Source organism: Squalius cephalus (assembly GCF_949319135.1).
Source record: "Squalius cephalus genome assembly, chromosome: 2".
Classification (NCBI taxonomy): domain Eukaryota; kingdom Metazoa; phylum Chordata; class Actinopteri; order Cypriniformes; family Leuciscidae; genus Squalius; species Squalius cephalus.
The window spans coordinates 55,917,982-55,930,876 of record NC_137123.1 but is presented as its reverse complement, the minus strand read 5'-3'; the positions used below and the strand labels follow the sequence as shown (position 1 = coordinate 55,930,876).

The following is a 12,895-nucleotide window of genomic DNA, read 5'->3' as shown; positions in this document are numbered from 1 at the left end:
CTGTTTATTCTAGTGTTTGGCACATGCGCCAGCTGCGATTGTATTCCAGTGTCGCTTCTAGAACTTGAGAATCTTGTGGAACGAGTCACAATCTGGTCACAATCCTATTTTAAAATAGCAATCTGTTGTGGGTGTTTGAAAATGTTGTTAAGGACCTCAGAAAGAAAAAAGGAAGATTTTTTTTTTTTTTTTTTACACCACGACAGGACTATCAAGCAAAACGGTGATTAAAATGATGACTCAAAATTCACTTACAAAAAGAAATGATGATAAGGAACAGAACATCATTAGGCTAAATATAGTATAATTATGATCTAAATAGGCTACACTATCCATAGTAACACAAAGTCCTAAAATCTAGACTGCTAGGTAACTCCGCATAATTTAATCAATGCTCCATGTTATCAAGCATGATTTTTTATAGCTATGTTTACAAAGAGCATGGAAGCAAGGAAATCTGACATCTGAAGAAGGTCACATGGTAATGTTAACTAAGGAAAAATATTAAAAATGAAAAACTTTGCGTTTATCCCAATATCCCATGAATAAATTACAATTTAAATCCCATATTTTCAGTGTGGTGTATCCGCTAGGGGGCAGAAGCACAAATCCTCTGCTGTCTTTCGTACTCGCACTCTTCTTCTCTGTTTATCATCGTCCTTCACTTCCTCTACGAAATCATGGCGGTCCACGGCCCGGTCGTGAAAATCCACCCGGTGGTTTTGGCATCGATTGCGGACTCATACGAGCGTAGGAATGAGGGAGCAAGTCGTGTGATCGGAACATTATTAGGTGGGTCGTGTAAATTCTCTGAGTAAAATCCTAAACAGTTGCTTTTAATAAAGACAACAGAAGCGTTGTTTTGTCTTGTGAAGCATGTGTTGTAGTCGAGCAGGATGGCTGGAGTGGGTGAGAGAGACAGAGAGAGAGCGCATCCGTGAAGTTAAAATATCAACATCACGTAAGTTAACTGGTTTAATTTGTGTCACACAGGAACAACAGACAAGCATTCAGTTGATGTGACCAACTGCTTCTCTGTTCCTCACAATGAGTCTGAAGATGAGGTGAGATACACATCATCATCATCATCATCATCATCCTACTCACCCCTAAGAGAAATACCATGGTACTTTGAAATGCAATTTACCTGAGAGGTTACTTTTCTCATGTGAAAGCATTTCTAGAAAATACCATGGTATCTATCACCATAAATTTGGACATGTACAATGATTTTATTGGATGTGCTTTAGAGAACCCCCATGTAAATATTATTGTACATGAAATCCAAAAATATCATTCTTCAAACACAAAGTTAACAACAGCCAAAAGTGATCCATCATCCTTATTTACAATGTCTGTGTCATAGGTGGCTGTCGACATGGAGTTCGCCAAGAACATGTATGAGCTCCATAAGAAGGTTTCACCGAGTGAAGTCATTGTTGGATGGTATGTGGCCACTCATGTTAATGAATTTAATTATTTTAGGTTTTCTAAGGATTGATTTTATATTTGTCTTAAAATGCAAACTGGTGCTGCGCCCCACTATATACACACACAACTATATACTAGTATAGATAGTTTATTATCTATACTATCCGATGAGGATTCGATTTGAACTACAAAAAGTGTTTAAAAAACTACAAACATGGCAGATGTGCGAGATCAACGGTTGAGTATAGAGAAGTTTGACTCCTGTTTCATTATCTGTATCGAACCTGATGAAAAGATTTTATTCAATGTTATTGCATCATTATGTAAACTCATGAGGAGAGTTCTCGGCATGAAAGACGCATGACGCCGGGCAGATCAATGTGCAACTACATTTCTCTCCGATATGGTAGTAAATTAATTTGAATGTGGAGGATTTTAACTGTGACAAGATGATCGACAGGGCAGTTTAAGCAGTGACGTGATGCACGTAACTAAGCAATGGAGCAAAGTAGTATGTACCAAAGCTTTATAAGTGTTTTTTGTTAGGTATGCCACAGGATTTGACATCACAGAGCACTCCGTTCTGATCCATGAGTATTACAGCCGAGAGGCTCCAAACCCCATTCATCTCACCGTGGACACGGCACTGCAGAGCAACAAAATGAACATCCGTGCCTACGTCAGGTATTATCATCTGGACTAAGGTTGATTATTTTTTTGCTGCTGACCTGATGTCCTCTGCTGCATTACGTTTTTATTTGTCGTTTGTGCTGTTAGTTCACAGATGGGCGTCCCAGCCAAGACAGTTGGTGTCATGTTCACCCCACTGTCAGTCAAGTACATTTACTATGACACAGAGCGCATTGGAGGTCAGTTTTTTTTCTCCACTTATTCATTTTTTTGTGGATTATTCATTTTAAATTGAATGGCCTTTTTGGTTTACACAATATTTTGTATTGAAACTTTATTGCATTTGCATGTTTTTTCTTTTGCGCATTCTTCTAATGGATTAAACGCATCTCTCTATAGTTGACCTTCTACAGAGGACTCGTGCATCTCCCAGTCGCACCAACGGACTGACCACAGACCTGGCCCAGGTAGCCAGTGCGGCAGGACGCGTACAAGAAATGCTTTCCACAGTGCTCGCATACATAGAAGATGTGCTGGTGAGTGTCTTTTTCGGACAATGTATTTTTTTATAATGTGGCCTCAGGTTTTTTTCTAAATGTATATGAAATGAATACACAGTGTTTTGGTTTTCCCAAAAAGAGCATGAATGAGAAAATAAAGTGTGAGACGTGCTTAATGTTAAACAGAATTAAACTGAACACAACTGAAGCGTGCACACAGACAGCATGCAATCCTGAATTCTGTTCTCTTTAGCAGTGTATTTCACTTGGACGGTCAGATAAAAACTGAATTTTCAAAATATCTGTCTTGACGAGTATTCACGTAAACATGGTTGGTTATTTCTTAAGTGAATGTAAATAGTTGGCGGGAAATCTGATGTGTAACGTTATATTAGGTCTCATAGTAAACTGAATACACACACACACACACACACACACACATACATACATACATACATACATACATACATACACATATATATATATATATATATATATATATGAAGAGTTCAGATGCAAAAGCCTCTAAGTGCCATCTGAAATTGTCTTCTAGAATGATCATTTTTATCAAGCTCGTATATTTAAGTTCAATAATTTCACTTAAATGGCAATGCAAATTACCTATTAATTGTCATTTAAGTGAAATTACTTAACTTAAATATACAAGCTTTATAAAAATGATCATTCTAGAAGAAAATTTCAGATGGCACTTCATTTTATATATGATTTTATCATTTTAATTTTTACCAGTATTGTTTAATGACTGCAACATTATTATTTTTTCTAGTCTGGTAAAGTGATGGCAGATAACAGTGTTGGTCGTTTCCTGATGGATCTTGTGAACAAAGTGCCCAAGATCTCAGCAGAAGACTTTGAGAGCATGTTGAACTCCAACATTAATGTGAGTGACATTCAGTACAATATGATATTATATATGTTTGAAATGCTTTAATATCAGGGTTCCCACAGTCATAAAAATACTAGAAATATTTCATCCGCTAGTTCACAAAGTCACAAAATGGTCTTTAAAGGCTAATTCACACTGCACAGACAGACTCCGACCAATCCAGACAGTGAATAGATTACAGTACGTCAGTTCTCAGACATCCCGTGACCCGACAAATGCAGAATCAACATGTTCATTAGTGAAAACAAGCGCCAGACAGCGACGGGTGCTACGCTGATCCGACAAAGAGACACCGTTGGTCGGTATTTGGGAGTGCAGTGTGAATTGGCCTTAATAATAATGGTCTCCCTAAATTAAAATGATTTAAATAAATAACTGGTAAATTCAAAAAAGTAGGAACTGTCTTTCAGATGAAATTAAAGTTGTGTTCCTGTTCTTCTGTTTCTTTGCAGGATCTGTTGATGGTGACCTACCTGGCAAATCTCACTCAAGCTCAGATCGCGCTTAACGAGAAGCTAGTTGTTCTGTGATCTGAAATTAAAATGAATAAAAATGTTTGTCATTCCATCAATCTGTGTGATGAGTTGTTTAAAACAGTGCTTGGATATCTGAGAGCTTGTGAGAAAAAATATATACATAAATAAGAATAAAAACATAAGTAAATTTAAAACTATTATTGTAATTGTATCATTTTTTTCTAACCATTTTGTGCTATTCCCTTTTAAGATATATATTTTTAATTTATATAAATAAATAAAAATGAAATGTTTTTTTTTAAATAAAAAATCCACATTTCTCATTTTCATTCATGGAGATAACATGGACAATCTGCTGTGGTTTAATGGAAGATTGCTGCCATCAACTGGAGAACAAACACTTTTAAAGGATAAGCAGAAACCTGATACACACACACACACACACACACACACACACACACACACACACACACAGGTGGTCAGAACCCGTTGACGGACAACGCGGGCTACGTAACGCGCGTCCTTTTCTGACGTCATCAGGAAGACCGCAGATGGAAAGATGGCTGCGTTTCGCTGTCGGCGAGACCCGTGCGGCTTTATTTGTCTCATTTTAACTTATTTCAGCGTCTTTTACGCCGACTATGTTGTGATTCAGTATGTCCTGATCCCCGCGTATTCTGAAAGGTGAGTACGTTACCGTATGAACAATGCTTTAAAGAGCCAGCGTTTGCTTAACGTAACGTCACCCGCCACTCACGAGATCTTCGCTTTTTAATTGTAGCTTTTTAGAATCGCCCATAGCAACAGTCGCTCGTGCTTGATTGTTATCAGCGTTCTAAACGTGTTTTCCCACCCGCGAAAAGTGTTAACCGTGCGTTTGAACTACTAGCAACTAGTAGGCTATGTGATTGTCAGACTGATGTAGTGTGCAACATTCAACGTGTGTTTGTTTACTACATTTTCAGTCTCTGTTACACTATAGTCTAAGGGTTCAGCAGGTTATCTCACCTGAAATTAACAAGCCATATAAGACTAAAAATGTCTTTTTTTTTTACGTGTACCTTGGTATTTAAATAGTTTGCAACGTGAATAAATTATGGCGACCACCTGTCCCCATTTTGCTATTCTGGATGAAAACGAATAGCTTTGAATACAGCAAAACGCGTTTAAAGGGATAATTCACCCAAAAATGAAACTTCTGTCATCATTTACTCACCCTCATGTCGCTCCAAAGTCCAAACCTGTATGAGTTTCTTTCTTCAGCTGAACGCAAAAGAAGATATTTTGAAGAATGTTGGTAACCAAACAATTGATGGACCCCATTGACTTCCATAGTATTTTTTTTTTTTTTTTTTTCAGTACTATTGGAAGTCAATGGGGCCCATCAACTGTTTGGTTACCAACATTCTTCAACATATCTTCTTTTGTTTTCAGCAGAAGAAAGACATTTATACAGGTTTAGAACAACTTGAAGGTGAGTAAATGACAGAATTGTAATTTTTCAGTGATCTATCCTTTTTATGCATGTATTGTCTAGCAAAGGAGCTTAACCTAGTCACTAGACTTGCTACTTAAAGAAATTTTAGTATAAACTGTGATTTTACCTACAAGTCTGTAACATTTAGCCTAGTTGTTATATTTAGTAGACTCAATTAACATTGAGAAAAAACAGGAGAAATTGAGTGGCAATAGTTCCAATTAAAGCTTATTAGTGATTTAAAGCATGTTGTCGTTCAGTTTTACTGGAAATAGGCTTTCCAACTAATGTAAATCAATATTTACGTAGTGTAATAGAAGTAAATTAATCTCTCTCCCACCGGATGAATTAATTTATTTGGCCATTATTGGTCTTAAAGAACAATAAATGTTTTAAATGAGCATTACTACTATGTCCTGACAAAAGAGTTAAAAAACAACAAAAAAAACAAATATATCCTTATTGCAGTTTTTCTTTTCTTTTTTTGCGCTTATCTGTCACAACAATTGTCTACTCCATCACACAATGTAAAGAAATTGTTTGTTTATTGATAATTCTTCTTAATTTTAAGTAGGTCATATTGAATGAATGAATGAGGCATTTATATATCGCTTTCATATGTACTACTGTACACCCAAAGCGCTTTGCTTTATATTAGGAGCTAGCAACACCAAGAAACAAAATTACTGCATTTATACATATGCAAACTATTTTGTGGTTATGGTTTTAATGCTTTAGCATGTAAAGTGTATATTTTCTTTGTGTTTAGTGTATGGTGCACTCTCCATGGATCTGTGTTCAATATTATTCTGTTACTACTGCTGGCTTGCCATTCAAAAGCAGTGTTCTCCGACCCTGGTGAGTTTCCTGAAACTTGACATTGCTTTGTCTTATTTAATAGAGCGGACACGTTTTCTCTCGGTTTCATTCATACACTATAGACTGATTGTGTTTTAACCCTATAACGTCTCCTGTATCATATTTAATACATGAATTTCTAAGCCTCCTAAATGATCAACATAATCTCAACTTTACTGTAAAACCTGCTGTACTGAATCTTCCACAATCTGCCTCGATAATTCATACTTTTTTGAGCAAGTAAAATTAGTGTAATCCTGAAAATGTCCATCTTCAGATTGTGGTACACGTCTTTTGCTATGAAATCCTTAATGATTTTTATAAAGTAAACATAAGAATAACTTTTTATATTGTTTGCAATATTTCAAGATGAACATTTACTGGACTGAAGCAACATAAGTTTACTTGATTATCCATACATCATTCTGTAGAAACACCATGTAAAATGCTAGAATCAAATATGAATCCCACAGGCTTTTGATGAACATTTATTTGTCTCTTAATCATCATTGAATTGCATTGAATTATATTGTTTGCCCTCCACAATTACAACTACAGAACTTTGGTAATAAAATTAAGCATTTAAATACCATCTAACTTAGACTTATTATTGGGAGATATAGAGTGACAATGATATTTACATGCATTGTATGTATTTAGTCTGCTAAAGTCTAAGTGTAATTGATTTACATTGCAAGCTAGCTATGTAAATAACATCTGCACCAAATGGAAAAAATTTGCTCAGTTTGGGCCTCTAAATATTTTTTTTCTTGAATGTGAGCCAATTTTCTATCTATATCATTCAGCATGAAAACATACTATAGCCTACTACTTAAAACACAAAATTTCATTTTTAAAACAATTTTATATTGTGTTTAAATGTTCAAATTTATTCAATTAAAAAAATAGTTTTTTTTCTGGCTACTATTTCAAATTTTAGGCATTACAGGGTTAATCAGTGTAAACTTTTATCATTTACCCTTACAGGAATGGTTCCTCTACCTGAGACAGCCATTGACTTCTCTGACTTGAGGTCCCAGTCCAACCGTCTAAATGACAGAGTGAGTGTCACTGATCTGTCTACTACTGTAGCTATATTTAAGTTAGGAATGCAGTGATATGAACACCGATAGGATAACCTATAACTCTTTATATTTGAAAGCTGATAACCGATAAATTGGCAGAGATTGTGTATTCCGTTTCCTTGCTTGCATCTTATTTCACAGTGCATTTTCTCTGTGACATGTCTTTAATCATTGTGTTGGTTGTGATCAGGGCTGTGAGGGCTGGACAGTGTGCAGTCGCTGTGAGACGTATCGGCCTCCTCGAGCCCATCACTGCAGAGTTTGTCAGCGCTGCATCAGGAGAATGGACCATCACTGCCCGTGGTCAGTCTCTCCTCTTTCTCCATTGGCCAGTGTTATAAACTTGAGTGTATATTTATCTGCCGTTTCTGGCTGCCTATGAAATATCTTAAGTGTATGCAACATATTTGTGCTATACAATATGCCATGTGTAATGGGTCCCACTTTATATTAAGTTTATGCCCTTTTACAAAGTCTTGATTTTGTTTTTGGAGTCTACTAGAATAGGTTTTCATGCTTGAATGTTCAAAAAACACCTAATTTTTTTATATATTACGTTATTGCAGCACCTCTCTTTCCAGTCTTTCAGTAAATGATCTGTTTAGTTTTGGTCTCTATTAAGCTCCTCCTTCCAAAAAGCACAATGTGCTCTGATTGGTCAGCAGAACCAGTGCGTTGTGATTGGTCAACCGCTTCGAATGTGTTTTGGACATGTCAGGACCCTTACCATAACCACAAGTTAAAAAAAACAACTGCTAACTCAGCTTTGGTGGGAATTATTTTCTTGGGTGGCAATTATTTAAATGAGGAATATTGTTACGTGTACATTCCCAGAAGGACATGCAAGAATAAAATCGAAGGATTTCAAGGAGTTCAGAAACAATGCGCACTGATATGGAGAAAAACTCCCCTTCGAGTGACTGTGTGCTTTGTAACTTTGCAGACCCTCAAACAGCTACATTACACACTAAAGAAAGTTGAAAATGCAAAAAAAAAAAAAGCATACTAGGACTACTACTTCAACTACTATATAATAGCATTATAATGAATCATCTGATACAATGCACTTTTGTGTACATGCATGTTTTCAGACGGTACTTTTAATTAAAAAATACCTACATGTAATTATAGCTGTAATTCATTTCTGTACTTACATCTATAATGACACTGTTGACCCTTCCCTTACATCTTAACCCACCCTTAAAACTATCCATACCACCAACCAACATGATCAAAATAAGAACATTGTACCTAAGATTTTTTTTTTAAGTACAATAGTAGTTAATAGTAGTTAAGTACTTTATCACATCTAATATAAAGTGTGACCGTTACAGTTTTTGTCATGTCTCTGATTAATGCATTTGCATATGTGCTTGCTCTTTTATAGGATCAATAACTGTGTTGGAGAGCTCAATCAGAAATACTTCATTCAGTTTCTCTTCTACACGGGTGAGTTTTAAGAACATGGGGTGTTTTTATAACACTGGTGTCCAAACCTGCTCCTGGAGGGCCACTGTCCTGCAGAGTTCAGCTCCAACCCCAATTAAACACTCCTGAACCAGCTAATCAAGGTCTTACTAGAAATACTAGAAATGTTCATACGGGTGTGTTGAGGCAAGTTAGAGGTAAGCTCTGCAGGACAGTGGCCTACCAGGACCAACTTTGGACACCCCTGGTCAAGTAAGACCTTGCTTAGCTGGTTCTGCTGTGTTTAATTAGGGTTGAAGCTAAACTGTGCAGGACAGTAGCCCTCTAGGAACAGGATTGGATGCAGATTTTACTTTCCATTTCTCTCCTCTAATGCCACATCTCTGTAGGCATGGCCAGCTTGTATTCCATGGCACTGGTGGTGTCAGCATGGGTGTGGAGAATAAGGAGTGAAAGAGAGGGAGATGAAGATAAAGAAGGAGAAGAATCTCCCAGCAAACATCTTATTGTGTAAGTTACAATGTACTACTGATGTACACTATAATGATTATCAATATTGATTAAGATTTATGTACTTTTGTTAGCTTTTTGCTTTTCTCACTCTGTTCTTGGTCATTTGTTCTGAAGGGCACATTATATCATTCTGCTGGTGGAGTCAATACTTTTTGGAGTGTTTGTCTTGGTGATATTTTATGACCAGGTATGCTTCAACATTATATAGCTTCAGTGGGAGCATATATTTTGGACCATATGTTGACATTATAGACTAACATTTTGAAAAATGTGTTCACACACAGTTCCAGTGTTGTACTTGCATACTTTGCTATAGTGTTTGAATGGGGAGGCTGGAATAATATTCTTTACAGGGATAGTTCACCCCAAAATTAAAATCATTTACACAACCTCATGCCGTTCCAAATCTGTATGCATAATTTTCCTTTGCAGAACACAAAAGAAGATATTTTGATAATGTGCGAATGCTGGTAACAAAATGTTTGACATCCAGTGTAGACAGCATCGCTGATAATAATGGGTTCTAGATGCTTTTGTCACGTCGCACTGCTCACGTCTGGTGTAGACACGGTGTAAAACTCTAACACTATTCTCTTTTGGCTTTCTAAACACATTTTTATTCAGATGCAAATCTTATGTAATGGTTGAAATTGAAATGATTTTGCATGTGATGATCTGTCATCTGCCTCTCTTGTTTTTGTCCTAAGCTGGTGTCCATTATAACAGATGAGACGCCCATCGAGCAGATGAGGAACAGACTAATGAAAGACAAACTCAACAACACCCACCCGACTCACATTACACACACAAGAAAGCCAAAAATTGCATTGCTGAGGGAGGTTTTTGGACGTGGTGAGTTTAATTATTTTCATCTGGGGGTGTTCCAGAAAGCAAGGTTAACTTACTGTCACATATACCCTGAACTCACAGTTGATTAACCCAAATATTGCTTACTCTGGATATGTCGGTTCCAAAACTCCTGTGAAGAGTTAGTTCAATCAACCTCCTGTTGATAACCCAGAGTTAACTGAGCGTGCACAGTGAGTACATAAAGACATCGTCATCAATGGATAACCTTAAAGGAGAACTCCGGTCAATTTTAACATTGAGCTCATTTTTTTGTAAATTTGGAGTGCTGTCAGTACAGAGAACAACGACAAAAATCGGTGTTGCCTACACCGTGTTATCCTCTTTTTAAAATTGGCACCCTGTTGACTTCAATGGGGCAAGTTTTAAACCTGCTTTTAGCCTCTTAACATCCTTGATGTGTCATTACAAGTGCACAGGTCATGTGAGTGATTCCTTCAGAGTGAACACGGTGAATCTGACTGCAGTAGATGTGAAAGATATGAATAAAAATGATGTTATTTCAGCCAGCGCTCATACCTGTATTTACATCCTGTTTTCGGTCCACAGTAATCGATTGTCGAGTTCACGCGCATAGGTTTAGTACGTACGATCATGTGCCCGAACTCGACAATCGACTACTGTGGACTTCGACCGAAAACAGGAAATAAATACAGGTATGAGCGCTGGCTGAAATAACATCATTTTTATTCATATCTTTCACATCTACTGCAGTCAGATTCACAGTGTTCACTCTGAAGGAATCACTCACATGACCTGTGCACTTGTAATGACACATCAAGGATGTTAAGAGGCTAAAAGCAGGTTTAAAACTTGCCCCATTTAAGTCAACAGGGTGCACATTTTAAAAAGAGGATAACACGGTGTAGGCAACACCGATTTTTGTCGTTGTTCTCTGTACTGACAGCACTCCAAATTTACAAAAAAATGAGCTCAGTGTTAAAATTGACCGGAGTTCTCCTTTAAGAAGCGCACCATACTTTTTTTTCTTTTTTTGTTTAATGGCGAGTTATAGTTTCAGTGGATATCACCACCTATTGGGCTGTTGTGCAATCATTTTTAATCTTATCCTTTTTTTCCTCTTTTCTCTTTCTACGTACCATACTTTGATGATGCAGAAATATGTTTTTGACAACTGTGAACAAGTATATAATTTGTTTGATGCTAAATAAATAAATAAAATCCGTACTTATAAATATAATACAGCTGTATAAAGTTCCAGGTCTACAGCAGATTATAATCAGAGAGTAAGTTGCTATGGCTACTTACCCTGAAAGTTACTTCCTTCTCTGGAGCCAAAAATTGAGGTTATAAGTTTCCTAGGTATGTGGCATAACATGCTTTCTAAAACACCCCCCTGTTTAGATCCTTCAAGCTTGTGACTGTCAAATCCAAAGCATCGAGGAATATGTTATACTAGCATTCATGTGTTTGATATTTAAGTGTCTCTAATGCTCACCAAGGCTACATTTATTTGATCAAAAATACAGTAAAATTTAGAAACATTATGACATTTTTCTATTTGAACATATTTTATAAAATGTAATTTATGGATGGGAAAAGCTGAATTTTCAGCATCATTCAGTCACATGATCCTTCAGAAATCATTCTAATATGCTGATTTGATGATTATAAATTTGATCAATTTTATGACTCCTTGCTGAGTATAAGTATGAATTTTTAATACTTTTATTAAAATCAAAATTTTGAATGGTAGTGCATATAATGATGAATGTTTTTCCATTTGTATTTCTCTCATATTGACAGGTTCTGTACTATGTTGGCTGTTCCCGCTCCATTCCTCCCCCCCTTCTGTTGGCGGCATCAGTTATTCAGCACTTCCTGATTACAATGTGTAACACTAATCAGTTTTTCATCGGTTCCTTTGAACTTTTCATCAGTATCTCATCGTGTGTAGGACACTGTGAAAATTATGTTACTGAGGTGCAAATTTCAGCTATGAAGGAAGAGTGCTTCTCTCTGTGTTTTTGTACACTGACTTCTGCTTACTGCTTCTCTATCTCACACACACACACTCAGATACAAATACTGTTACAAAAGGGATCTTTTTCCTTTCTGTGTTTCATATAACCCAGGATAATTCATGGATTTCATTTTAATTGACATTTTATTGTGTGTTTTTGAGTACATGGACTGTACTCCATTTTACATAAGGATTGTATATAAAGATGTATTTTATAACTTTAATTTCTGACAAAAGTGTTGCTGCATTTTCAGGGTACTGGACTACTTGTTGAAGTGCTTGTTTTTATTTGTTTAAAATCTTAATGTTTTTGCTGTTTTATGGACAGCTTGAGGGATGTGTGTACATAACAGATGCACTTGTATATTGATAATGTTTACATTGATATTTATTGTAATTTAACTGTGGATTTTTGTGTCTTAATGCTGCTCTGACTTATGTGAAGTAAAAGACATCTTTTCATATTCTGGCTTTTTTTGTTGTTGTTTCAAAATCATAAGTTTAAGTGAAAATAAACCATAAGTGTTAAATGTAGATCAGATGTAGATGTGTTTTATTATTCAGGAAATCTACAATAATTAGAGGCATTAATTAAAAAAAATAAAATAATAATAATTTATTAATTAATAAATAAATAGTTTTTTTTGTTTTCTGTGTATATATTTTTACCATCCATTCCTTATTAAATCAATTAAAAACACAGTCATGACACAACACACGATCTTTGTAATTACAGAAT

At 36.0% G+C, this 12,895-nt stretch overlaps 2 protein-coding genes across 2 annotated transcripts; both read left to right on the top strand.

Moving 5' to 3' along the window:
• The first annotated feature begins 576 nt into the window (after window positions 1-576).
• Window positions 577-4,135, top strand: eif3f (eukaryotic translation initiation factor 3, subunit F). The gene is made up of 8 exons (XM_079896466.1): window positions 577-792; window positions 994-1,064; window positions 1,367-1,446; window positions 1,978-2,115; window positions 2,209-2,300; window positions 2,461-2,597; window positions 3,349-3,462; window positions 3,921-4,135. Exons 1-8 carry the CDS (start codon window positions 681-683, stop codon window positions 3,996-3,998), a joined length of 822 nt encoding a protein of 273 aa, XP_079752592.1. The 5' UTR covers window positions 577-680; the 3' UTR covers window positions 3,999-4,135.
• A 276-nt stretch (window positions 4,136-4,411) lies between these two features.
• On the top strand, window positions 4,412-12,689 carry LOC307154596 (palmitoyltransferase ZDHHC3). Its single transcript, XM_079864592.1, has 9 exons — window positions 4,412-4,628; window positions 6,191-6,279; window positions 7,267-7,340; window positions 7,555-7,667; window positions 8,752-8,813; window positions 9,182-9,302; window positions 9,420-9,492; window positions 10,013-10,157; window positions 11,940-12,689. Exons 1-9 carry the CDS (start codon window positions 4,504-4,506, stop codon window positions 12,029-12,031), a joined length of 894 nt encoding a protein of 297 aa, XP_079720718.1. The 5' UTR covers window positions 4,412-4,503; the 3' UTR covers window positions 12,032-12,689.
• Window positions 12,690-12,895: the final 206 nt, after the last annotated feature.